This window comes from Neoarius graeffei, chromosome 23 (assembly GCF_027579695.1).
Source record: "Neoarius graeffei isolate fNeoGra1 chromosome 23, fNeoGra1.pri, whole genome shotgun sequence".
Lineage (NCBI taxonomy): Eukaryota > Metazoa > Chordata > Actinopteri > Siluriformes > Ariidae > Neoarius > Neoarius graeffei.
Genome location: NC_083591.1, coordinates 55,563,608 through 55,588,681, shown reverse-complemented (window position 1 = coordinate 55,588,681; position 25,074 = coordinate 55,563,608). Strand labels below are relative to the sequence as shown.

At 43.1% G+C, this 25,074-nt stretch overlaps 1 protein-coding gene across 2 annotated transcripts in view; it reads left to right on the top strand.

The window, feature by feature from the left end:
• wdr33 (WD repeat domain 33) overlaps positions 1-24,206 on the top strand; it is a 33,549-nt gene extending 9,343 nt beyond the window's left edge. Inside the window, exons 7-22 of one of the 2 annotated variants that reach the window (XM_060906460.1) lie at positions 10,959-11,085; positions 13,732-13,886; positions 13,983-14,061; positions 14,177-14,287; positions 14,456-14,550; positions 16,403-16,489; positions 16,735-16,874; positions 20,468-20,617; positions 20,957-21,685; positions 21,766-21,814; positions 21,922-22,141; positions 22,347-22,421; positions 22,505-22,662; positions 22,754-22,855; positions 23,027-23,224; positions 23,476-24,206. In XM_060906460.1, the coding sequence (XP_060762443.1) occupies positions 10,959-11,085; positions 13,732-13,886; positions 13,983-14,061; positions 14,177-14,287; positions 14,456-14,550; positions 16,403-16,489; positions 16,735-16,874; positions 20,468-20,617; positions 20,957-21,685; positions 21,766-21,814; positions 21,922-22,141; positions 22,347-22,421; positions 22,505-22,662; positions 22,754-22,855; positions 23,027-23,224; positions 23,476-23,588 (2,588 nt within the window). In that variant the 3' untranslated portion in view covers positions 23,589-24,206. The remainder of the gene's footprint in view (positions 1-10,958; positions 11,086-13,731; positions 13,887-13,982; positions 14,062-14,176; positions 14,288-14,455; positions 14,551-16,402; positions 16,490-16,734; positions 16,875-20,467; positions 20,618-20,956; positions 21,686-21,765; positions 21,815-21,921; positions 22,142-22,346; positions 22,422-22,504; positions 22,663-22,753; positions 22,856-23,026; positions 23,225-23,475) is intronic. The other variant, XM_060906461.1, reaches the window with a different exon arrangement.
• The last annotated feature ends 868 nt before the right edge of the window (positions 24,207-25,074 follow it).

Sequence of the window (25,074 nt, the reverse complement as noted above, 5' to 3'; positions counted from 1 at the left end):
TATTATGACATGTTACAAAAAAAAAGAGATGAAATCCAAGCCTGGTAGACACTTCGGAAGCCCCGCCTCTTCCTGTGTTTCACACGAATAATGATTTGGCTCGTGCTCATGGTGCTTAAGATGCCTTGATGCTGCACACTTGCTTCTTATCAAGCTCAGTGAATGTTTTTGCCAAAAACAACACTTAGCTATAGGCCTAACATTTTACAAATAATCTTAATTGTACTGATTGATTTTTATTTTTTTCATGCGGTTTTATTTTATTCAGCAGTTAATTATAGCCACTAAAAGCCCTGAGCAAATGGGATGACTTGGCCTCAAAAAACTGAAGTGGATCTCCTGGGGAAAAGGTTGAATATGTCTGATCTAAACTGTCTACCTGCACCATGTCCCACAGATCTACCAAAACCTACACATCATACAAGCTGCCGAACATCTTATTACAAGTTATTGTCATATTTAAAGATAATCTATAGTTTTCTTAATAGTCTGTGAAATTCTTCACACCACTGTACAAACGGCAGGTTTTTTGTGAAGTAAAAAAAAAAAAGAAACTAACGTACGTCATGTCTGATCGTGTCCCACCTTAAATGTGAAACTATTCAAATAAAGTAAAAAAAAAAAAAAAGACCAAACTTTTTTTTTTTTAGATTTTTAGTTTGATTAGAGGTCTGCGCTCTGGCGAGGCCGTTCAAAAGCTTTGATCATCTTTCGGTGAAGCTGTTCCTTTGTTGATTTGGACATGTGCTTTGGGTCATTGTTGTGCTAAAAGCTGAAATTCCTTTGGGCAGATACCAGACATTTTGCACTCAAATGGACTGGTGTTTGTAGCTCTTCATGATTCCTTCCACCTTGATAAAAGCCACAGTTCTGGCTGAAGAAAAGCAGCCCTAAAGCATGATGCTACCACCACCATGCTTCACCGTGAGTATGGTGGTGTTTTGATCTTTATTTATTTTTTGCACCAAATATACCTTTTGGAATTGGTGTCCTCAGACAGAGCACAACACATTTTTGCCGCATGGTTTGAGGTGATTTATTGGGGTTTGGATGTTTTTGGTGAGAAAGAGCTTCCATACAGCTGCCCTAACCCATAGTCCAGACGTGTGAAGAACGTAAGAGATTGTCGCATGCAGAGTTGTTGGTATGTGTCAGATGTTCCTTTAGGTCTCTTCACAGCTTCCCTGGTAAGTTTTTGTCTCGTCATTCTGTAAATTCCGAACATCCTGTTCTTGGTGGTGGCGGTGATGTGGTTCCCTGATTTACTCCACGTGGTCTTGTTGGCCTTCAGGGTGTTCCCTGGTACAGCTAATGTTTTGGAAATTCTTTTGTACCTCTCTCCTAATCAATAATCTTTTGACAAGTGAGAGATTTAATTGGTATGATACAAGAGATTTTGGTTATTTTTCCCTAAAATGTTTTTGTTACTTAATTTTACATGTTGGAATTTCACATTGAGGGTGGAAAAATTTCTGACATGATTTACAGTGGTGCTTGAAAGTTCATGAACCCTTTAGAATGTTCTATATTTCTGCATAAATATGACCTAAAACATCAGATTTTCACACAAGTCCTAAAAGTGGATAAAGAGAACCCAGTTAAACAAATGAGAGAAAAATATTATACTTGGTTATTTATTTATTTATTGAGGAAAATGATCCAATATTACATATCTGTGAGTGGCAAAAGTGTGTGAACCTTTGCTTTCAGTATCTGGTGTGACCCCCTTGTGCAGCAATAACTGCAACTAAACGTTTGCGGTAACTGTTGATCAGTCCTGCACACCGGCTTGGAGGAATTTTAGCCCGTTCCTCCGTACAGAACAGCTTCAACTCTGGGATGTTGGTGGGTTTCCTCACATGAACTGCTCGCTTCAGGTCCTTCCACAACATTTCAACTGGATTAAGAAGAAAAAGAAACCTTTTATTTGTCACATGCACACTTCAAGCACAGTGAAATTCATCCTCTGCATTTAACCCATCTGAAGCAGTGAACACACGCTCCCAGAGCAGTGGGCAGCCACACACAGCGCGCGGGGAGGTGCTTAAGGGCACCTCAGCCCAAGGCCACCCCACATCAACCTAACTGCATGTCTTTGGACTGTGGGGGAAACCGGAGCACCCGGAGGAAACCCACGCAGACACAGGGAGAACGTGCAAACTCCACACACAAAGGCTGGGTTTGAACCCAGAACCTTCTTGCTGTGAGGCGACCGTGCTAAACACTACACCACCGTGCCGCCCAAGGTCAGGACTTTGACTTGTGTGCTTAGGGTCGTTGTCTTGCTGCATGACCCACCTTCTCTTGAGATTCAGTTCATGGACAGATGTCCTGACATTTTCCTTTAGAATTCGCTGGTATAATTCAGAATTCATTGTTCCATCGATGATGGCAAGCCGGCCTGGGCCAGATGCAGCAAAACAGGCCCAAACCATGATACTACCACCACCATGTTTCACAGATGGGATAAGCTTCTTATGCTGGAATGCAGTGTTTTCCTTTCTCCAAACATAACGCTTCTCATTTAAACGAAAAAGTTCTATTTTGGTCTCGTCCATCCACAAAACATTTTTCCAATAGCCTTCTGGCTTGTCCATGTGATCTTTAGCAAACTGCAAATGAGCAGCAATGTTCTTTTTGGAGAGCAGTGGCTTTCTGCTTGCAACCCTGCCATGCACACCATTGTTGTTCAGTGTTCTCCTGATGGTGGACTCATGAACATTAACATTAGCCAATGTGAGAGAGGCCTTCAGTTGCTTATGGCCCTTTTCCACTACCCTTTTTCAGCTCACTTCAGCTCGCTTCAGCTCACTTCAGCCCGACACGGCTCGCGTTTCGACTACCAAAAACCAGCACGACTCAGCTCGTTTCAGCCCTGCTTAGCCCCTAAAACTCGCACCGTTTTGGAGTGGGGCTGAAGCGAGCCAAACCGTGCTGACTGAGGTTGGGGGCATGAGCAGACACTCCCCTGTGCACTGATTGGTGAGGAGGCGTGTCCTCACATGCCCACACACGCCCCGCGAGCGTGCTGGGATCTGTAAACACCGCAAACCCGGAAGGAGAATAATTATGAATTACGAGAATTTCTGAAGCCTTATGCGCCTCGCCTCATCTATATACGCTCTTGCCAGTATCTGTTGGCGTTGTCGGTGACAACAAGCCACAGCACCAAGACCAGCAACACTAACAACTCCATGTCCTCCATGTTTATTGTTTACTATTCGGGTCGTGAGACTACCGCTTAAAAGATCACTGAATCAGTGACATACAGAGCATCGTGCACGAGTTCGCGGAGCGCAAGGCTCGTCGTATGCCCTTCAAATAATGCGCGCAGTAGGCTATTGATGTTTTATTATGAGCCATGTACAGTATGTCGCCTAATGTTTTTTTGTTTCTGAGTTACATGTTCGTTTGAAGGACTTAATGTACAAAATAACATAGTTGCACCCCGTAGTGTTGAAATTGGTAAACACAGTGCATTCAGTGAGGTTTGCACCGCCCTCCTTTTATTTCTGACTCTTCCTGTCACCGTTGCAACCTCTGAGCGCTCATTCGTATGCCCTTCAAATAATGTGCGCAGTATAGGCTATTGATGTTTTATTATGAGCCATGTACAGTATCCTAATGTTTTTTGTTTCTGAGTTACATGTTCGTTTGAAGGACTTGATGTACTAAATAACATAGTTGCACCCGGTAGTGTTGAAATTGGTAAACACCGCAGTTGCGGACATTTTGTAGCCTAAAATGATGTTATGATAAGCTTTAATAAAGGGCCCGGTCATTTGCCCCGCCCCCGGCCCGGCTCTGACTTGTTCCGCCACTGTCACTGATGTCACTGTTTGCGCTGCTTAACGACATCACGTGACGTCCACCCACTTTCGCTAACTCCACCCAATGTGTCCACCCACTTCCAGCCAGCACGGTTCAGCGCGGTTGTAGTCGAAATGCAACTCCAACAGCCCCGCTCAGCTTGACTCAGCTCGACTCGGCACGGCACGGCTCAGCCGCGTTTGTAGTGGAAAAGCGGCATTAGAAGTTACCCTGGGGTCCTTTGTGACCTCGCTGACTATTACACACCTTGCTCTTGGAGTGATCTTTGTTGGTCGACCACTCCTGGGGAGGGTAACAATGGTCTTGAATTTCCTCCATTTGTACACAATCTGTCTGACTGTGGATTGGTGGAGTCCAAACTCTTTAGAGATGGTTTTGTAACCTTTTCCAGCCTGATGAGCATCAACAACGCTTTTTCTGAGGTCCTCAGAAATCTCCTTTGTTCGTGCCATGATACACTTCCACAAACGTGTTGTGAAGATCAGACTTTGATAGATCCCTGTTCTTTAAATAAAACAGGGTGCCCACTCACACCTGATTGTCATCCCATTGATTGAAAACACCTGACTCTAATTTCACCTTCAAATTAACTGCTAATCCTAGAGGTTCATATACTTTTGCCACTCAGATATGTAATATTGGATCATTTTCCTCAATAAATAAATGACCAAGTATAATATTTTTGTTTCATTTGTTTAACTGGGTTCTCTTTATCTACTTTTCGGACTTGTGTGAAAATCTGATGATGTTTTTGGTCATATTTATGCAGAAATATAGAAAATTCTAAAGGGTTCACAAACACCACTGTATCTTAGATTCATTTCTTGCTTCAGAAAAACCTGCCATGTTCACAGGGGTGTGTAGACTTTTTATATCCACTGAATCAGAGTGGCAATTCTGTCCTTTGTATTATTTACACTTTTTTTTCATTAAATTTGAAAAATAAATGTGGTTCCCTGAAGCTGAATTTATTTATTTTTTTTATACCCCCACTCTGAAGGAGAGGACTATACTGGTTTACTTCTGTCCATTTGTCCGTATCTTCGTCCATCTGAAACACCCTTTTTCTCAGCAACCACAAATCATAGCCACTTGGTACCAAACTTCAGCTTGGGGTTCTATACCATGTTTACCGTTTTCAGGTCTGTCCCACATCGACTTCCTGTTTACCGACTGAATGTATTTATGGAACGTATAGCGTGGATTTACAAAATTTTCGAAACACTTTTCTCAGCAACTACAAATCACAACTGCTTGATATTTGGTTCCAAACTTCAGCTTGGGGTTCTATTACCATGTTTTACCGCTTTCAGGTCTGTCGCACATCGACTTCCTGTTTACCGACTGAATGTATTTACGAAACCTATAGCGTGGATTTTGATGCTATTTCAAGAAGCAAAACGCTATTTCAAAATGGCTCTTTACCAGGATACTATTTGAAATGCCTGGGGAGAGACACTGCTCTTTACTTACTCGTTTCAGGGTTCATTATTTGTTGAAGTCAACATTCATAGTAGGTGTCCTATTCCTTCGATTGCTTACGTTCTGATATAAGCGAGCGCGGGGGATACGGAAGTGAGCAGTAGCTCAAAGTTGATCTTGTTTTGCTCAAAAATACTACATTTCCTCTGCCATAAACTGTCATACTTTGAATTGTCCACAATAACAGTTATAGTTGTGTTTTGTAGAAGTCATGATTGGCATGTTCAGGTGAACATGGACCTGAAATGGAGTAAAAATACGAGCTGGGTGAAAGGTTGGGCTCAAAATTTGGTGACGCATGAAGGAGGTGAACAGTAATAAACCTGTGGATTCTGTTTATTCAGTTCCTCCAATAAAAAGTCCGATTTTTTTTTTTTTCTTCTCCGGGGGGATAAAAATAATTAAATTAAAGACTAATGTCACGGAGTGTTTTTTGCACATTTGACTTTTCCCTAAAAATCGCATTTAGTTTTGGTATTTTTTTAAAATATATTTCTTTTTAACATTTATTTCTAATTATAATTTTAATATCCCTGGGTTTTTATGCAGTTTGACGTTGTTGTTGTTATTCCCACTTAATAAAACTGTCATTGCTGGGGATTTGATGGCATGTTGGTGTGCTTACAAATCTTAACATTATTGCACATTTTAAAATTATTTAAATTATTTCAACCAGATTACTGATGAGGTTTTGGGTTAAAATTGGAGCTTTGAGCTGAGCATTGTCCACTGTATATACAGTAAACTGTTCTTCAAATCTGCTTCAAGGAAAAGAGAAGCAAACAAGTGTTGCCAGGCAAAACAAACCTCGCCTGGTAGCACTTATGATGAATATGAAGGAAGATATCATGAAAAAAATCAGTCCCCTATGGGTCCATATGGCTACTGTTTATAAATAAAATAGTTTTCTGATCCCATGTCCATACAGTAAATATCGCATATATATATTTACTCTATGAGGCAGTAGAAGCAAGAATGAAACGCAATCCAAAAATGAACAATTTTTAAAAATCACAGAAGTAAAATATACCAAGTGTCTGTACTTTATATTATTCTACTCGTACCTCTTACAGTTTTCGAAACTGAAACCTCTGAACCGAGGCTGACATACACACGCTGTCGCCATGACCCAAACTCTTATTTCCCGGAAATGGCCCGGCGCTAGAGCTCAGTGGAACGCACTTTCCGTCTGTAATAAGCATAAACATGTCTGAAAGCCATTTCTTTAGTCTGGTCCATTTATTTCAAATGCTGAACCTAATTGTATACATTCACCGGCCATTTTAATCGGAACACGTGTATGCGCATGCGCAGTGTGCAACTGTTACACTCTTGCATTCTTACAGCACAATGACGTAGTGGCTAGCGCCGCTATATGAGGCAGTAGACACAACAAAACGATTTTGACCTTTTTTGTGACCTTGACCAGATGACCCTCAAAATGTTGGAGGTTCTATTTGAGACCAATGCCCATCTATCCTGAAAGTTTCATGAAGATCGATCCAGCCGTTTTCCTGTAATATCGTTAACAAAGAAACCCGACTGAAAACAATTCCTCACCCCCTGGTGGACTCCGTCCTGGGCGAGGTAAAAAGAGACAAATATTGGGACACGTGTCATTTTAATACACACATTTAATCAGGTTGATGACCTGATTGTCATGACGTTATTTTTGCGACATTGTCATCCAAGTAATCCAGCCACTACTGACAGATGGACCATGCAGAGAGAGAGAGAGAGAGAAAGTTGATATTTAAGTTATTCCACAAAATCGAGTCGTACATGAGCTGATAGCCGACGAGGCGCATAGCACCGAGTTGTCGATCATCCATGTATGATGAAATTAAGTGGAATAACTCTTTTATTCTATCTACATTCACTGGATTTTGAGAAATGGAGCTTTTTTTTTTTTTTTTTGCAAAGTTGATAAATAAAAACTTGATACAAAGCGGCCAACAAAATAATTTCCGCTCAGGCGGCCTTTTTAAAAACCTATTGATGGCGCCACGAATTGACTTTAGCGTGTTTTTTTTTTTGTACAAAGTGCCGTCTTGCTGTCGTGCCGAGGTATAGAATAGCTTTAGACATTTTTATTTAATTCTTCCTTGGACATTTCAGTTCTGTAATTTTCAAACTTCTTTGAGCTTTTGAACCAGTCTAAAAAAATTCAACAAGTTTTAATGCTTAAAGATGAAGAATGTAAACAAACTGACGAAATGACAGGCGCAATTTGTGAAAAATGTGATGATGGTTCTTGAAAAATAAAAAAGGTTTTGAGCATCAAAGAATTTTATTCCATATCTTGTTGTTCTTTGGGGTTTTGTTTTCAAGTAGAGTTTTTATTTCGTCCTCGGTTGGTTCAGCAACACACTCCGCCATTTTGTCTTTCTCTACTCACGGTACATGAGCTGATATTCTAGTAGTAGAGTAGCCAATCAGAGCGCACGATTGCTCATATCCAGTGAAATGTGGATAGAATTTTTAAAATCTCATGTTTATTTTGATTGGAATATCATGAATATAATTTTCTTAGACATAATACTTTGTTTTCCAAAAATATCTTCTCGGAGAGAGTCAGGATTTCTGGCCCCTCTCCTGACTTCATTCACTGATTTTACAATGTCTTGCTAACTTGCAGTTGCATTCCAGCAACATCGTATTCCATCAAAACTCACAATCTTATGCAGTTCAGTGCAACGGGAGAGACTCGGCTACAATGAAATTTGGAGAAAATAGGCCATTTGCAGGAATTGGTAACGTGTCAATTTTCCCCAAAGCAACAAGCCTGTGGTGGGCAGGCTAACTTGACATTCCTTGACAACCATAAGAGTTCGACTGGCGAAGCCAAGCAATCCATTTCTATAATAGCTGTTTTTACCTTTTCTGCTGTTTTTTACCTAAATTTTCGTGTGTACTTGGAAAAAGTTTGTGGTTTTAACTTCTGTCGTAAGTTAAAGCGAATCACTGGCCGTAAAAGAGAGTTTTTTGGACTCAAGTTGGTCGCCGCCGAAAGAAATTCACGTGCGAAATGGCAGATATCTGTATTTTCAAGAATCTTCATACATTAAGCGAATGATAAAGGTAGAAAAGGAGAAATTCTAAGTTATAAACATGCCTGAGAAATCCACCATTTCGCACGTGAATTTCTTTCGGCGGCGACCAACTTGAGTCCAAAAAACTCCCTTTTACGGCCAATGATTCGCTTTAACTTACAACAGAAGTTAAAACCACAAACTTTTTCCAAGTACACACGAAAATTTGGGTCAAAAAAGACAGTAGAAAAGGTATAAACAGCTATTATAGAAATGGATTGCTTCACATCGCCAGTCAAACTCTTATGGTTGTCAAGGAATGTCAAGTTAGCTTGCCCACCACAGGCTTGTTGCTTTGGGGAAAATTGACACGTGACCAATTCCTGCAAATGACCTATTGAGTTACATGAATCTAGACTATTCCATCACCACCAGTTTTGTCTTTTCTAATGCATTTACTAACGAACATGGATCCTGTACTGAACGTTATCTTAAACCCCAGTGCCAGAACAGCTGTAATGCACCGTGGTGTAGGTTCTGTGGAACTGCACTCGACAGATTAACGCTGTTCTTCTGGAAGAGATTCCCTCAGTGGGGGGGGGTCTCCCAACAGTTCACTGATTTTTATATTTACACACACACAGAGTCCTCCTGAGCCAGGAGGAGTGATTTTACAGATGTTGCTACACAGTAATTAAACTTTCAAACAAATCAGTTTAATTATCATTGATTATTTTTTACGTTGTTTTAATCGGCTGGCTGAACTGCAAATAACCGCCTGCGAGTAACGAGGTCTGCTCATGCGCAGTTACTTCACATTCATCTATTTTGAGTTCTGCGATGTAAATAAAACAGTGATTGCATCTGGGTTTTTTTTTTTTTTTATCATTTGACTCATTGCGCAAACTTTTTATAATCGGTATTTTTAAAAAATTGAATGATAAAACAATTATTGAACTCTGTTTTCACAAAATACAGTACCATGATTTGTTCGTGTCTGCTTTCAGCATCGGCAAATAATTGCTGCGTGCTCATCCCGAATAAATCACAATGTTTTGTTCAGCCTCGTCCAATAATCGCTTAATATCAAGTGACATTCAAAGAACTGCATAACACTTTTTTTTTTCTAATTTTTTACTTTTTTGTTAGTTACATTATTTATTGACAAACTTCCAGAGATTTACATTGGTCTCTTAAATTGTATTTTTTTTTTTTTTTCAAAATTCACAGAATTCAGCAGAGGTCTAGTCATATAATTGTTGGTTCACAGAATTCTACTGGTTTACAGAATTTCACGATTGTGTTGGTTCACAGAATTCGAGAGTCCTGTTGGTCTACACAGTTCTTCAAAATTCAATTGGTCTACAAAACTCCACTGGTATACGGTACTCTGTAGAATTCTGTTGGCTGACACAATTCCTCAAAATTTCACTGGTATACAGTATTCCACAGAATTCTATTAGCTTACAAAATTCTATCAGTATGTAGTATTCCACAGAACACTTTTTGCAATAAAGTTGTTCTTGCCTAACTTCTTAATAAAAGCAAACTGGCTACATGTTTTTATTTCAGCATTTATTCCTTCGTGGAATCAGTTTAATCAGTTCCATTTAATGGTTTAAATAAGTGTTGATCTTTAAAAAAAAAAAAATGAGGTTCCTCATGTTCGATTCCTTTATTAGCTACTTATCACCAATTTTGGCGAATAGTAAAACTTGTCCCTCAGGAAAACAGGATGGTTTGAGATTAAGGTAGAATTGACTCTTGGCCCTTTGTGATTTTATGGTTTAGTTTATTTGGCTCGAAGGCTTCCCCTGCCCTACTAAAATATTTCTGCAGCGTTCTGGCACACTGAAAGCGAAGTCATGTGAACGATCACACCATGCTGGAAACTACAAGTGTAACCCAGTGCTTAGGATTACAGACAACACGATACTAGTCTTGCATTCCTGATATCAACACAAACTTGGAGTGTCAGAGGATTTTATTTATTTATTTATTAAGTGTTTCACTTGAGAGAGAGAGCCTTTTAAAATGACCCTAAATATCCAAACTTCAAACATTTGACTACTGTATAGGATACAGATGTACGACTTGTACAAACCACAGCTGTTTAAAATAAAAACAAAAAGTGTTACTTGCACTTATTGTATCTTTGGTAGATATCATTATGCACAAAAAGAAATTCAAGATGTTTAAGGATAGATTTTTGTACAGAATCGGGCTGTATTTGGCCGTCCCCCAGACACACCCCACCCCACCCTTTATCTGACTTTGAAGGCGTCGTCGTTTTACTTTTTGAACATTATTCTGCAGTAAGAGTTTTGAGGACAGGTGCAGAATGTGTGTGTGAGAGATGCATTTGAATTTGTAGCTTGTACCCAGAGTTGCTGTTACTCGGATCTCAAAGCTAATTTTAATTAATGGGATTCATTTAGACATAAGTCACGAATGAGCAAACACTATTTTATTTTTTTTTTAATCAGTCATAACCACACACCTAACCAGCCACCTCCACTGCAAAACCAGTACCATAAACATGGATGTAGGTCAGATGTGCTGTTTAGTGCGGTAATATTCATGTGTTAACTCTTCGTATTCGTTGCTTCCCAGGTCACGGCGCAGACGTCAAGTGTGTCGACTGGCATCCCACCAAAGGCCTGGTGGTCTCGGGCAGCAAAGACAGCCAACAGCCTATCAAGTTCTGGGATCCAAAAACTGGCCAGAGTCTGGCAACATTGTGAGTTTATTATCAGGGGCCATTTTAGCGAGAAACATTAATCTGTTCCACAGCACAGCACAGCACCGGACCTGAAACGTATTCGACTCTAACCCTGAGGGTTAACTGAATTGTTTGCAGGGCTGGGTGCAGATTCAAAGTGTTTTAAAGGTCCCATGGCATGATGGTTTGTTGATGCTTTAAACGGGCTCGTGGAGGTTTCCGGATGTTATATCCGCAGCCTTTCTCGAAATGAACCCTCGGCACGTAGATATAGCCTCCTGGGAGAAAGCCCCATTTCACTGCTTTTCCCAGTGCGTCGTTTTGCTAATGAGAAGCAGGAGGCGGGGAAGGGTAGAGGGTGGGGGAGGGGCTTGACCAAGCTGCGCACACACCTACTCGCTGCTATCCGCGCCTGTAGCCACGCTGCTAAGACAAAACCCCGTTCTCCCTCGGACTCCTTTCGTAAACTCAGCGTGAGACAGAGAGTGAGAGTGTTCGGAGTGGTAGTTTACGAACGTATAATACCCTAGGCTTGAACACACACTCCATAACCAAAGAGGATAGAAGCAGCAACTACAGCAACATATCGCTTATCCAACAGAAGACATGCATTGCGGAGCAATAGTCAAACATAAGCTCATAAGTTACAGTCAATTTCCAGACTGAACTCAGTTTAACAGAGCATGCTGCATGCTCTTTAGTTTTGTAGCGCAGATTACCTGGCTAACTGCAGGAAGCGGTTAGCTGCACAGCTAATGTAGCCATTGCTAGGCTAACGCACCGATTTTAAAACACGGCAAAATGACTTAACAGTTCTACACTTACTTGTTCGGTGTTTGTGGCTGATGCGGCAGGGATGCTTGGTACGGACCCAGGCTTCAGTGACAGTTGATGTGCAAAACCTGCCCTGTACTGTCCCAAGTTGTGGAAACATTCATCAGGAAAATGCTTCCGACAAACATACACCGTCTTAGGTAGACTCGACGGCGTATTATTGAAGTAAATAAAATTAAGCCACTGCGTCTTCAGGGGCTCTCCCGTCGGCAGTAAAAACAGACTCTTTTCTGTGTTGTCACATCCATGTACAGCGCAATTTCCATGTTTCGCTCGCTTAGGTGATGCCATGTTGTTGTGTCCTCTATGGTCTCCTCACTACAACTGGGCGGGGCAATCCATACAGTGGGTGGGAATCCGGGGGGGGGCGTGGGGATCATCTCCCTTGCTGACGTAGTAAAGGGAAGAGCTTATCAACGCGCTGTTTTGACGCGCCATTCTCAAATGTTGGGCATAGTTTGGTTTACACGTTATGAAATTTCTAGCCACTGGGGTGACTTAAGAAGGTCAGAGGAACTCATTTTAACGTTAAAAAACCTCAGAAAGTGAAAATTTCATGCCATGGGACCTTTTAATGTTGATTTGTGGAAGTGGTATAGATTTATAGTCGTGATTAGAAGCAAACACCTCTATGAAGTTGGCCATTCGCATAACTTTAATCCAAACTGCATCTGAGTCGGAGTAAACTAGCAAGTGAAGGCTAACCTAGTAAATATGACCTACAGTCCAGTGTTTTATTGTTGTCTTCTGCTTGAATGAGCGCAATCCCGAGTCTTGGATAGTGGGTTGTCAATCAAGCACAATATTTAGAATATTAGGCCACACCTACACAGTATGATCACATAATTCAGTTATTCCATGAAATCGAGTCGTACATGAGCTGATAGCTGACAAGGCGCGTAGCACCGAGTTGTCTATAATCCATGTACGACAAGATTGAGTGGAATAACTGTTTTATTCTCTCCACATGCACTGGATTTTGAGAAAACATTTTTTTTTTTCAAATTCGATAAATAAAAACTTGATACAAAACATCCGATTAAAATAATTTCCGCTTAGAATGTAAATAAACCGGCGAAACGACAGGATCAGTTTGTGAAAAATGCAATAATTCTTGAAGAATAAAGAGGCGTTCTTACCATCAGATACTTTCATTCCATATTTTGTTGCTTGTATTTTTTGGGGTTTTCTTCATCTGGGGTTTTTAGGTGGTTGGCAAACCAACTTAAAGGTGCATTACCTCCACCAACTGGGCTGGAGGTGTGGAACAGGAGATATTGGCAGGGGACTATATTATTTTAGCCGTTTCTGTTTCTTTTAAGTACTTGATAAAAATTTGGGGGTTTTGTTTTCGAGTCGCTTTTTTTCGTCCTCAGTTGGTTCAGCAACACGTGCCACCATTTTGTTTTTCTCTACTCATGGTATATGAGCTGATAGCCTAGTAGCAGAGTAAGCCAATCAGAGCGCACGATTGCTCATATCCAGTGAATGTGGAGAGAATAGTAGAACAATATCTTTCTTGCTAATATAAAACATATTTATTTGTGTCATATTTTCTGGTGCTTGTATCCTTTATTGTCACTTTTTTAATCTAGGTATAAAAAAAAACCACGCACTAAATTCCTGGAAGTGTCATAAAGTGGTGGGTTAATATTTGGGCTACTAATCAGAAGGTTGCGAGTTCAAATCCAATGAGCGAGACACTTAAACATCAACTTTTGATAAACGCGTCAGCCAAATGAGCTGATGTATAAATAATGAAAAACAAACATCTGATGCTGTCAAGTTTGCAGTAAAACCTGAGATGATGATGATGATGATGTGTCTCAGACATGCCCATAAAAACACGGTGATGGAAGTGAAGTGGAACCTGAACGGTAACTGGCTGCTGACGGCATCGCGAGACCATTTATGCAAACTGTTTGACATTCGCAACCTGAAAGAAGAGCTGCAGGTGTTCAGGGGACACAAAAAGGAAGCTACAGGTAGAAACTGAGAAATGATGGCTTTGCATTGTGGGTTTTGGTTACGTTTTGTGTGTGCGTTTTTTTTCTGACACTGTTCATGGTGTTTGGTTGTAGCTGTCGCCTGGCACCCAATCCATGAGGGTCTTTTTGCGAGTGGAGGCTCTGATGGATCTCTGCTCTTCTGGCATGCAGGGTACCAGCTGCTTGCTTACACATATCTCATTCACAGCAATCTTCGCTACTAAAATGTTCATTAATTACCTAACGTCCTGTGAATAACAGTAATCTCTCAAATGTATCGTCAACAGAGTGGAGAAGGAGGTGGGCGGGATGGAGATGGCCCATGAGGGTATGATCTGGAGCTTAGCCTGGCATCCTCTTGGCCATATTTTGTGCTCGGGGTCTAATGACCACACCAGGTATGAATAAACATGCTCGTAATAAACAAACTAAGGTGTGGTAATGGGATAAGATGTCATGCGTGTATCAGAACCAAGGTTACTCAAACATTAAAGACCTTGAGATGAAGAATTCTTTGGCGAAAAATCAAGTTTAAATATTCAGCAAGTGTGTTTTATCACCTTCAGCAAATTCTGGACCCGAAATCGACCCGGAGACAAGATGCGTGACCGCTACAACCTGAACCTCCTACCGGGAATGTCGGAGGATGGAGTCGAGTATGGTGAGTGGGTGTGGATTGTGGTTGCATGAAATATTGTGCAATAAACAGGGCTCTGATGATGGACATGAGCTTCCGTGCTGTGTGCTTTCAGTTCCAGAATCAGTTATTTCAGCTGAGGGGCCCCATGGTACAGCTAGTGTATAGCATTGTCCTGAATCTTTAAGTATGGAAAATGCAACTAGTAAAATGGAATAGTCCATACAACCCATAAAACTGTAGGGTAGTGAACCAAGCACGTCGTCTTTTTTTTTTTTTTAAGGGCCCAAACACCACAGGTGCATGGCCTAAGGGGTCCACCAGAGGGCGCTGCACCGAGGTGCAAGGCCCTATTGTTTTCCTAAGGATTCTTCTTCAAGACTTGGCTATTTTTGTCCACCCGAGGGCGCTGCACCGAGGTGCAAGGCCCTATTGTTTTCCTAAGGATTCTTATGCCGCTTTTCCACTACCAACGCGGCTGAGTTGGGCTGAGCCGTGCGGTGCTGAGTTGGGCTGAGTCGGGCTGAGTGGGGCTGTTGGAGTTGCATTTCGACTACAACCGCGCTGAACCGTGCTGGCTGGAAGTGGGTGGACACATTGGGTGGAGTTAGCGAAAGTGGGTGGACGTCACGTGATGTCGTTAGGTGGTGCAAACAGTGACATCAGTGACCTTTTAACCGGTAGTCTCATGGCCCGGATAGTAAACAATAAACATGGAGTCGTTAGTGTTGCTGGTCTTGGTGCTGTGGCTTGTTGTCACCGACAACGCCAACAGATACTGGCAAGAGCGTGTAGATGAGGCGAGGCGCATAAGGCTTCAGAAATTCTCGTAATTCGTAATTCTTCTTCCGGGTTTACGGTGTTTACAGATCCCAGCGTGCTCGCGGGGCGTGTGTGGGTGTGTGAGGACACTCCTCCTCACCAATCAGTGCACAGGGGAGTGTCTCCTCACGCCCCTAGCCCCACTCGGCTCGGGTTGGCTCGCTTCAGCCCCACTCCAAAACCGTGTGAGTTTTGGATGCTGAGTAAGGCTGAAGCGAGCTGAGTCGCGCTGCTCTGAGGTAGTCGAAACGCAAGCCATGTTGGGCTGAAGTGAGCTGAAAAAGGGTAGTGAAAAAGGGCCATAATTCTGTTTCTTTTTCTTCTTCTCCTTATTATTAACCCCGCCGACAGTAGTCGGAGGGGTTATTATTTTCACCTGCGTCAGTCTGTGTGTGTGTGTATCTGTCTGTCTGTCTGTCTGTGTGTCTGCAAGATATCTCAAGAACCAATGGATCGATTTGGACCAAATTTTGTACATGTGTTGCCAATCACCCAGGAAGGAAACCATTAAATTTTGGAGGTCAAAGGTCAAGGTCATGGCAGAACTTCGAAATTTTCGCCCAATGTATTTTAATAGGGAAAAGGCGGGGTTTGCACTCGTTAGAGTGTCCCTGTCTAGTTATTCTTTTGCTTCAAGACTTGGCCATTTTTGAGGTGCTTCCCATGGGTGAAAACTCATGAAATTTAGTACACACATCAGTCCTGTCCACCACTACTCCAGGATAGAGGCTTGGGCCCCGAGTGTGTCCAGGGGACTCCATAGCGCCCCGACATGTCATTGAGACTTTTGCCTGGTATATAGTTTCACCTATCCATGTCAAATTTGGTCGGTGTGTTGGGTGCCCCAAGACGAACAAAACTGTAACATATTCAAGTGAGTTATTTTTGGTTTTGTGCGTTTTGATACGCATTATATTTTGACGTTCTCCTCCTGGGTAGCTTGTTGGAATCATGCCAGATTTGGTATACCGGAGGTATTTGGGCCCTTCATCGCCGCTTGGAGCTATATTTTTGTTTTTCCCCCCTGAGTGTTGTGTTATGTTGTGACTTCTAGATGACATGGAGCCCAACAATCTGGCAACCATTCCTGGGATGGGGATCCCGGAGCAGCTGAAAGCAGCCATGGAGCAGGAACAAACCAGTAAGACACAAACGCTCTGAATTTAATATCCTGCTGTAAATAGTACCCTGGACCTGTAAGTTAAAAGAATGGGTAATGATGAAAGTGTGTGATAAGTATTGATTTATAGCTCATCAGAAAATTCTCAAATGCGGTGATGTGTATGTATCTGCGTGTAGTGATGTTTCATTCTCCTGGAAATCCTGCATAGTGCCATTTGACTCTGAAATAAACCCCAGATTAATGCATCGCTTATATTAATACAGATAAAGAGACGGTACTGGAAGCGGAGATGAGCATCCCAGGGCTGGACTGGGGAATGGATGAGGTGATGCAAAAGGACCAGAAGAAACCTCCGACAAAGAAGGTTCCCTACGCCAAGCCGATTCCTGCTCAGTTCCAGCAAGTAAGTCAAATACCCCTTTTCCACCAAATCAGTTCCAGGGCTGGTTCGGGGCCAGTGCTGGTGCTGGTTCACAACTCGTTCAACTTGCGTGCCAGCTGAGAACCAGTTTGCTTTTCCATAGCTCGCGGTGCTAAGGGGAGCCACGTCATTATGTCGCGGTATACGTCAGTTACGTCGCTACGTTTGCATAAACCTTGGCGCAAATATTGAAGCAAAAACAACACGGAAGAAGCAGCAGCAGCAACAACAATAATAATAATGGATGACTTTGCGTTTGTACAGCTGCTGCTTCTCGTCGCTTAAAAATGGCGATCTTTCGCGGTCTTATTGTTGTTGGTCGTAACAACTCCGCCCCCCCGCTGACATAAGCGGTTCTTTCCTCTGGCCCAGCAGAGAGTTGGTGCTAGCCTGGAACCGGTTTTTCTGGCCCCAGAGCCAGTTCTTTGTCAGTGGAAACAGAAAACCCGGTTCCGAACTAAGCACTGGCCCCGAACCAGCCCTGGAACTGCTTTGGAGGAAAAGGGGCAAAAGTCTGCTGATTTATCGTTTACCCTCAGCAAAAAAAAAAAAAAACAGCATTATATGGGTAGTTCTTCAGTAACGGAATTACATTCACAGCAAAATTTGGGAAATTTTTTAGTCGCAGTACTCAAGATAATGGTATGAAATAAAAATTTCACACTGTCTGAGGTATGTCTTGACCCGAAAAAAGCATCGAAAAATCGGCTGTGTTTAACTCTGAATGCAAAATCTTTTATGAAGGAGGCAAAAAAGTCAGTAATGGAATTACGTCAGATTTTTATTTTTTTATTTTATTTTTATTTATTTTATTTTATTTTATTTCTCTCCTTTTTTTTTCTTTCTTTTTTTTCTGTGTGTTTGTGTAGTTTGATGTTTGTTTGAGTGTTTTGTTCGCCGGTTGTGGTGTAGCTCCGGACCCAGTTTGGGCGTCGGTTTCCCTCCAGGCCTTGGTTCGCCGTGGGCGATGCCTGCGCTCCCAGCTGTGGACTGCAGTGAGCTCGTTGCTTATTTTACATCATGGTTGTCCAGCGCTCTGCGCTTTAACGCTTGGCGTGATGTTCCGAGTGATGTTGCTCGGTGGTGTCGCGGCGGCTGTGCAGGCGATTTGGGACACACCAGCGCTCTGCGTGGCGGAGCTTCTCTGCTCGCCTTGTGGATCCATGGCGTGGTGTTCGAGCGGTGTTGCTGGCGACGTCACGGCGGCGGTGCTGGAGATGTGGGACTTGTTTTCGTGCGCCTTTTGGTGGGACTGTGGCTGCTACACCACGGGAATTACATCCTGACCCTTACTTGGTGGACTTTTTATTATTCATTCATTTTTATTTATTTTTTATTATTTTTAGTTGGTTAGTTTTTCTTTCCTTGTCTATAATTATCCGGTGTGTGTTTTGAACCTTTGTAAAGCGTCTTTTGAGTGTCATGAAAAGCGCTATATAAAACTGATTTTTTATTATTATTATTATTATTATTATTAAAAAACCTGAACTTTCATTTCTTAAAATTCAAACTAAGATTCCCTGAAGTCTGTGGCATGTATCAAACTCCTTTCTCCAGGTTATGGTAGCTACATATATTACTGAAACTCAGAACCTTTATCTTGGCTGTTTACTAATTTTAAAATACTTTTGAGAAGATTTGATCATAAGTTATTTATGTATTAAATTTTTTTTTAGAACATCATTTTAGTCTAGAAAGCATCTTCTGGTAAACATGTCCCAGGCAGTATTTGTGATGGCAGGAAGGAAGAACGATTTCAGTCTTTCTTTTTAAAGAATTTATGTATGAACCTGTTAAAGCTCATTTGTTAGATATGAATAGAGATGGAGGATTTCGTCCGTATTTGTGTACATTTTCTGAAAGCTTACAGATGTGCATGAACTGGAGCAGTACCACTGGAAATCATGGGTGTGGTGTAGTTCAAGTGACACACAAGAAAGAGAAATTAAAAACTTTGACAAGATTGTATGATTTAGTAAGAATTACAGAATTAAATCATCATCGATATGACGTTTAGAGCATCTACAGTGCTGTTTTTGCTTTTGCCCTTTTCTTAATTGGTAAATTATTACGACGACCTTCAGGGGCGCCGCCAGAAATTTTGGGCCCCATGAAAGATTAGAATTTTGGGCCTCCCAACTTTGCCCACCCTCGTCACAATTGCACTATTGTCATTATTTGACTTTTGATAGCCCATGGACCTCGAGTTTGTGACTTTATTACATTTTATGTATTAACCAATGGTTGAAACCAATGGTTTAGAACGTGTGAACATTCCACACACGTAACCATGTCAAACACTTGACTGGTGTCCGTTATTAGTGTAACGGGTTCATTTTTTTCCACTTGCCATTGTGTGTAGTGGTGGGGAAATTCTGCGCTGGCCCTTTAAGAGCGCAGGTAGTTATGGGAACGAGGCGCTGGCCTCTTTCAGTTCGTTTTGGAAATGTAAGCGCCAATGCCACTGGACGTTTGCAGCCCGTCCTCAGCAGTGTATTTGTGTCTCATTTCTTCAGAATAAAAAGACTGGTGAACAACACAACGCAACGTCTGTTACATTAGCAACACTTTAATCTAGCAAACTGTATATGGCGCTCGCTCATTAAAAACTTCAATCCTAAAGTATTTATGGGTTGTATTGCTGCTTACCTCCTTCTCCAAAGGGGGGTTCAGTGGTTTGGTAGGGCGGAGGTCCCCCTGAGGCTGAATCTGTGCATATTTAGGGCACCCCATTAGTTATGAAGCTGGTTATTAGCACTAGTTATTAGCACCAGCATAACGTAATATTTCATCTTGTTTATCACACAAGTCAGTTCAGTTATTAAAATGGAAAAAATGTCACTGTACAAACTGTAAAAGTGTTCTCTTGATAGGCTAATCCAACCACATTCATACTGTTCATTTACCATTCGCTAATATTTTGAACACACATGTGAGCGATAGCTACCTTTCTTTGGGAAAAACTGAGTGACCAGTTGCCTGCCTCTCCGGTCCCTCTCAGCTTTCAGCTGCCTTTCTTTACGTTTTTGACAGCCACTCTTCATATTTAGCGATCATAGACTGTACGCACTCCACTGCTGGCTGGCTGGCTGCTGCACCGCAACACAGCAGCAAGTAGTGTTGCACTGATCAGCACACAGATTTAACGCATCACGCTTCTACCAGAACTGGACCGTACCGTTTCACAAAAGGGGGAGGGTTAAATGACTATGTTGAAGAACTCAAGAAATAGACAACCTTGTTCAATTGGCTCATTTTACCAGATGGAATATTGCATTGTTGTTATTTCAGAAGTCTTATTAAAATCATCAAAAGCATATTATCAGCCCCTTAAAGGGCCCCATGGCAGTGCTGGGCCCCTAGAATTGTTCTAACCTTTCCCCCCCTGGCGGCGCCCATGACGACCTTCACCGTTACCATGTTCATTGTCAAACGGTTGATTGACTCTGAGCTGCCCTCTAGTGGATGTATTGCTTAACGTAACAAGATGACGTATTGCTTAACGTAAAGAGAGCATTAATTACACGTTTAAACCATATTCTATGGTATCTAATGACTACTCTTTTCGTGTTTAGGCCTGGGCAGAGAACAAGGTGCCAACTATGGTTCCAGGAGAGCCACCCAAGGAGCGGAAGGATGAGAAGGTGGATGGGAAGAAGAAGACTCAGGCTGAGATTGAGCAGGAGATGGCTGCGCTGCAGTACACAAACCCCATGCTGTTAGAGGTGCACTAAAATATACATTTCTGTGTTGCTGTTCTCTGCCTGAATGTCAGGATCGTCTTGGATGGTCCCACATGGACATCCTAAAGATTTGCACTTCCCAATCAGCTTCCACCTGTCTCGCCTTTTATTCGGAGCAAAATCCGACCCTGATCATGTAGATTTGCGCAATGCTGTTTTGTCTTTACTCTTCTACGCCTGTTGTAATAATTCCACTATCTGCTTTCTTATGTAATCTCAGGAAATTTATCACCACCACTGTAGATCTAAATCTACATCTGAATTTCCGTCAAGCTGCTCCGTGACAGTGTTGAATTAAATAGCATGTATTTTCATCTGCAGCAACTGAAGATCGAGCGAATGGCCCAACTCCAGGAACAGACCATTCCACCTCCTGGAGGCCAACCAGGGTCCATGCCATCCTTCCCTGGACAAGCAGCCCCCATGGCACCGCCTCCACAGGGCTTCCCTCAGTCAATGCCACCCCAGCAGATGCCTTCCAATATGGGCCCTCCGATGGGTCAAGGTGGCATGCCAGGCCAATATATTCCCCCGGGTCAGATGGGACCTCCAGGACCTCTGCCTCACCAAGGTCCTCCTGCTCCACAGGGCATGATGGGACCTCCGGATCTCCACGGACCTCCCCGCCACCCTGGACCTCACAGGAATATAGGGCCTCACGGCATGCCACCAGGACCCAGGGGCATGCAGGGTCCTCCGTCAGGTCCGATGCCTTCAGGACCGTCTACAGGAGGCATGATGGGACCTCCACCTCGGGGTCAAGGGCCACCCCAGGGGGGAATGATGCATCAGGACATGCGTGGACCAGCACCTCATGGAAACATGATGGGCGCAGCACAGGGGCCTCCTCCAGGAGGAATGATGGGGCCTCCACCCAGAAATCACGGCATGGGGAACATGCACGGAATGGGGCCTCCTCCTGGAGGGATGCATGGACCTCCGAACAATATGCAAGGGCCACCGGGTAACATGCAAGGACCTCCTCCTCCATATATGCAGCAGGGCAAGCCACCGCACATGGCCGAAGGAAACAGAGGACAGTTCAACCAGGTAAAAAGTGGGTGGACCTTAGCTGAATCACACTGGTTTTGATTTAAGAGTCCTGGTTTTAACCTTGGTCTACTTTCTAGGGACAGAATTCTGGCCCGCAGCCGATGATGCACGGTCCTGGTGCCAAAGGTAGGCTCGAGAAACCACTTGAATTTTGAAAAATCAGAGATCTGATCGTAATGCATGTTTTTTATTTATTCTATTTGTCTCGTCCGTGTTTGTGTCACTGTATGTAGACGGACCTCGAGGGCCTCCGAACCACCACATGGGGCCTCCACCTGAGCACCAGGGTTCAGACGGAGGTTCTCAGTACTGGCCGGAGGACGGAGGGTACCAAGAGGGCTGGAGGAGACCGGGTCAGGACTTCCACGGAGATCCGAGGGGCCACCGAGGAGGTTCTGGAGGGCAGTGGGAAAATCAGGAGAGGTTCCCTTCTCATGACGAAGAGTATGAAAGGTACGTCAGGAAATGGTGATTTTGTATGGATACTTGACGAACTGTACAACGGAGCTTATAGCTAAATATTTGTGAGGATGGAGGTCGTACGGAAAAATCTTTCGGATTAGGGGATCTAGAATTCATTGAGTGTGTCCTTTTTCATAATGTCCAGCCCTGTGAGAATTGGATCAGTAGAGTTTCTGACTGTAGTGTGTCTGTACAGGTTTGATGATGGGTATGAGGGTACAGGGGATGGGTACGAGCAGAGGCCGAGGCGACCACCACATTCCGACGATTCGTAAGTATAAATAAGTACACTCGTACACAAAAGGGCAGAAAAACATGCTGTGATGAGCGCTGGAATTTTATTCGTTTATTTAGTTTCAGAAGAGGCGGAATGAGTGGACGCGGAGGCCGAGGAGGAGGTTACCAGGATGAGTACGGAGGAGAAGAGAGCTTCGATTCTCAAGAAGACATGGGCCAGGGCTGGGGGAACGGAGGGAGAGGGAGGCCACGTGGAGGACCACCGCCACGTGGAGGTTTGGCTCGAATCGCATCATCCTTTCAGCCACGGACACACACTGAGAATCCGTCCAATCAGCCTGAGTTTGAACATGTCATATCTCATAGGTGGTGTAGGAAGAAAGGGGCTTCTGCCAACTCCTGATGAGTTTGCGGCTCACTACGAAGGAGGAAGAAACCCAGAGGGTTGGGAGGGAGGGCGAGACTCAGGTAGAACCACTGTAAAACAAACCAAACAAAATAAAAAAAAAATCTTTGGGGAGGGAGGGTGCAGGCAGATCGTGTGAATCTGAAGCTGAACATGAAGTTGAATTATGGAATTCTCACACTGTAGAAAGGATAATGGTGTGTAATGGTGACGCTGTGTGTGTGTGTGTTCAGGCCATGAAGGTTATCGGGACGGCCAGAGAGGTGACCATAGCATGCACGACAGCCCATCTGCAGTCAGTAGGGAGCGCTCTTCATCTCTACAGGGCATGGACATGGCCTCACTTCCACCTCGCAAACGTCCCTGGCATGACGGCCCAGGCACCGGAGACATGGACTCAGCTGGAGCCGGACCTGAAGACCGAGGGGCGGGTGAGACACTAGGGGTTATACAGAGACAACGATCGACTACTAATAAAAAATACGTTCAGTTAAAGTACATGAATTTGGCATCCAAGCAAACTTCAAGCAAGTAGCCTGAATGTTGCAACTGAAATCTCGTGTTGATTTAAACAAAACTTCATTTTACATTTAAAAGCACCTCTAGAATGTCGTCATATTGACGCATGTTTGAGAAGCCCTGAGTTAGAGCACATCGTTTTTTTTTTTTCCCCTCTGTTCAGGTCGGCCGCCACCACGAGACGACATCGGATATGGTCCTCCTCCTCCATCCAGGGGCGGTAGAGGAGGGTGGGTTCGTGGTGGCCGTGGACTGAGAGGAGGCCGGGGACGGTAGTGGGAGCTCTACACCCTTAAGACAGTGGGTTGGACACTATGAACTGAGTGGGGGAAGGACCAAAACCGCTGCAAATCTGCTCCATCAGCACCGGCTCATCGATGCGCGTTTTTCTCCAGTTTGTCCTGAGGACGGAGTGGCTCACGCTGTTCGTGCTGCTCATAGGAGCATGATCCTGGGAGATGCCTGTAGCCTGTGACTGAGCAGATATGAGAAACGAACCCACACCTTTCACTTCATTTTGGGGACTTTTGAACGATCCTTCCCCAAGCACTCCACTGTACAGAGTCTGTTTCTCACTCACTTCTAATCTCATTCGTCAGTGTTGATGCTCACTGGACCGGCTCGAGGCTTTCCAGCTCCTGTTAAAGCTTCAAAAATGCACTATGTGCACACTTCCAATTCAGGGAGTGAAATAAGGGAGGGACGGACTTTGAAATTTGATACGTCCAGTCGTTTAATTTTATGTAAAAAATAAGAGAAGAATTGTGACACGAACAGCCGACTCCTGAGGCTGCTGACTTTGTTTCAATGTGTACAGTTTGTCAAAAGGTTGTCATTGTTTTGTGCATTTTTGTATGAGATGGCAATAGAAGTTTGTGCAAGATTTATATCAAATCAGTTGTCACTTCCTTTCTTTCATGTTTTACCCCCAAACTATTTTCAATAATAATTTGAACACAGGTTTATATTGTTAATATTTAAAAAAAGTATATTTTGTGGGGGACGGGGAGGACAAGCTGCACAAATGCATTTATTAATAAATGTAAATAATTAGTAAATGTGTAAATAATTTTACCCACTTAGTCATTTAAAAAGCCCGGGATGAAAGTGATCACATCTGGCCCGTTGCTAGGAATGAACGCGGATGCAAAACAGATGTGTTCAGTTTTTCAATCTGTCCTGGTTGTCCTCGGTTTTTTGGTATTAATTAACTTTTGTGCAAATGAAGTGAGTAAATCTCACTCGAGTATGATTGTTTGGGAAAGGGATCGATATCCTGTAGGTTCCTGTATGGAGAGGTTTAACATTTATGGAAGGAGCCTCCAGTGTCAGCACTTTGTAACAGTGTATATACGGGGGGGAATTTTACACTTTGTGATTACTTGATAACATGAGAATTTCTGGGGGTTTTTGGGGGTCAGGAGAGGTTGGTGAGAACAATTTCTACACCTCCTTCTTGAACTAATAGCATTTAAATTTAAGATTGCTGAGGAAGAAGAAGAAACCTTTGTTATATGCACACTTCAAGCACAGTGAAATTCATCCTCTGCATCTAACCCATCTGAAGCAGCGCACACACCCAGAGCAGTAGGCAGCCTCACTAGAGTGCTCAGGGAGCAGTCAGGGGTTCGGTACCTTGCTCAAGGGCACTTCAGCCCAAGGCCGCCCCACATGAACCTAACTGCATGTCTTTGGACTGTAGGGGAAACCGGAGCACCCGGAGGAAACCCACGCAGACACGAGGAGAACATGCAAACTCCAC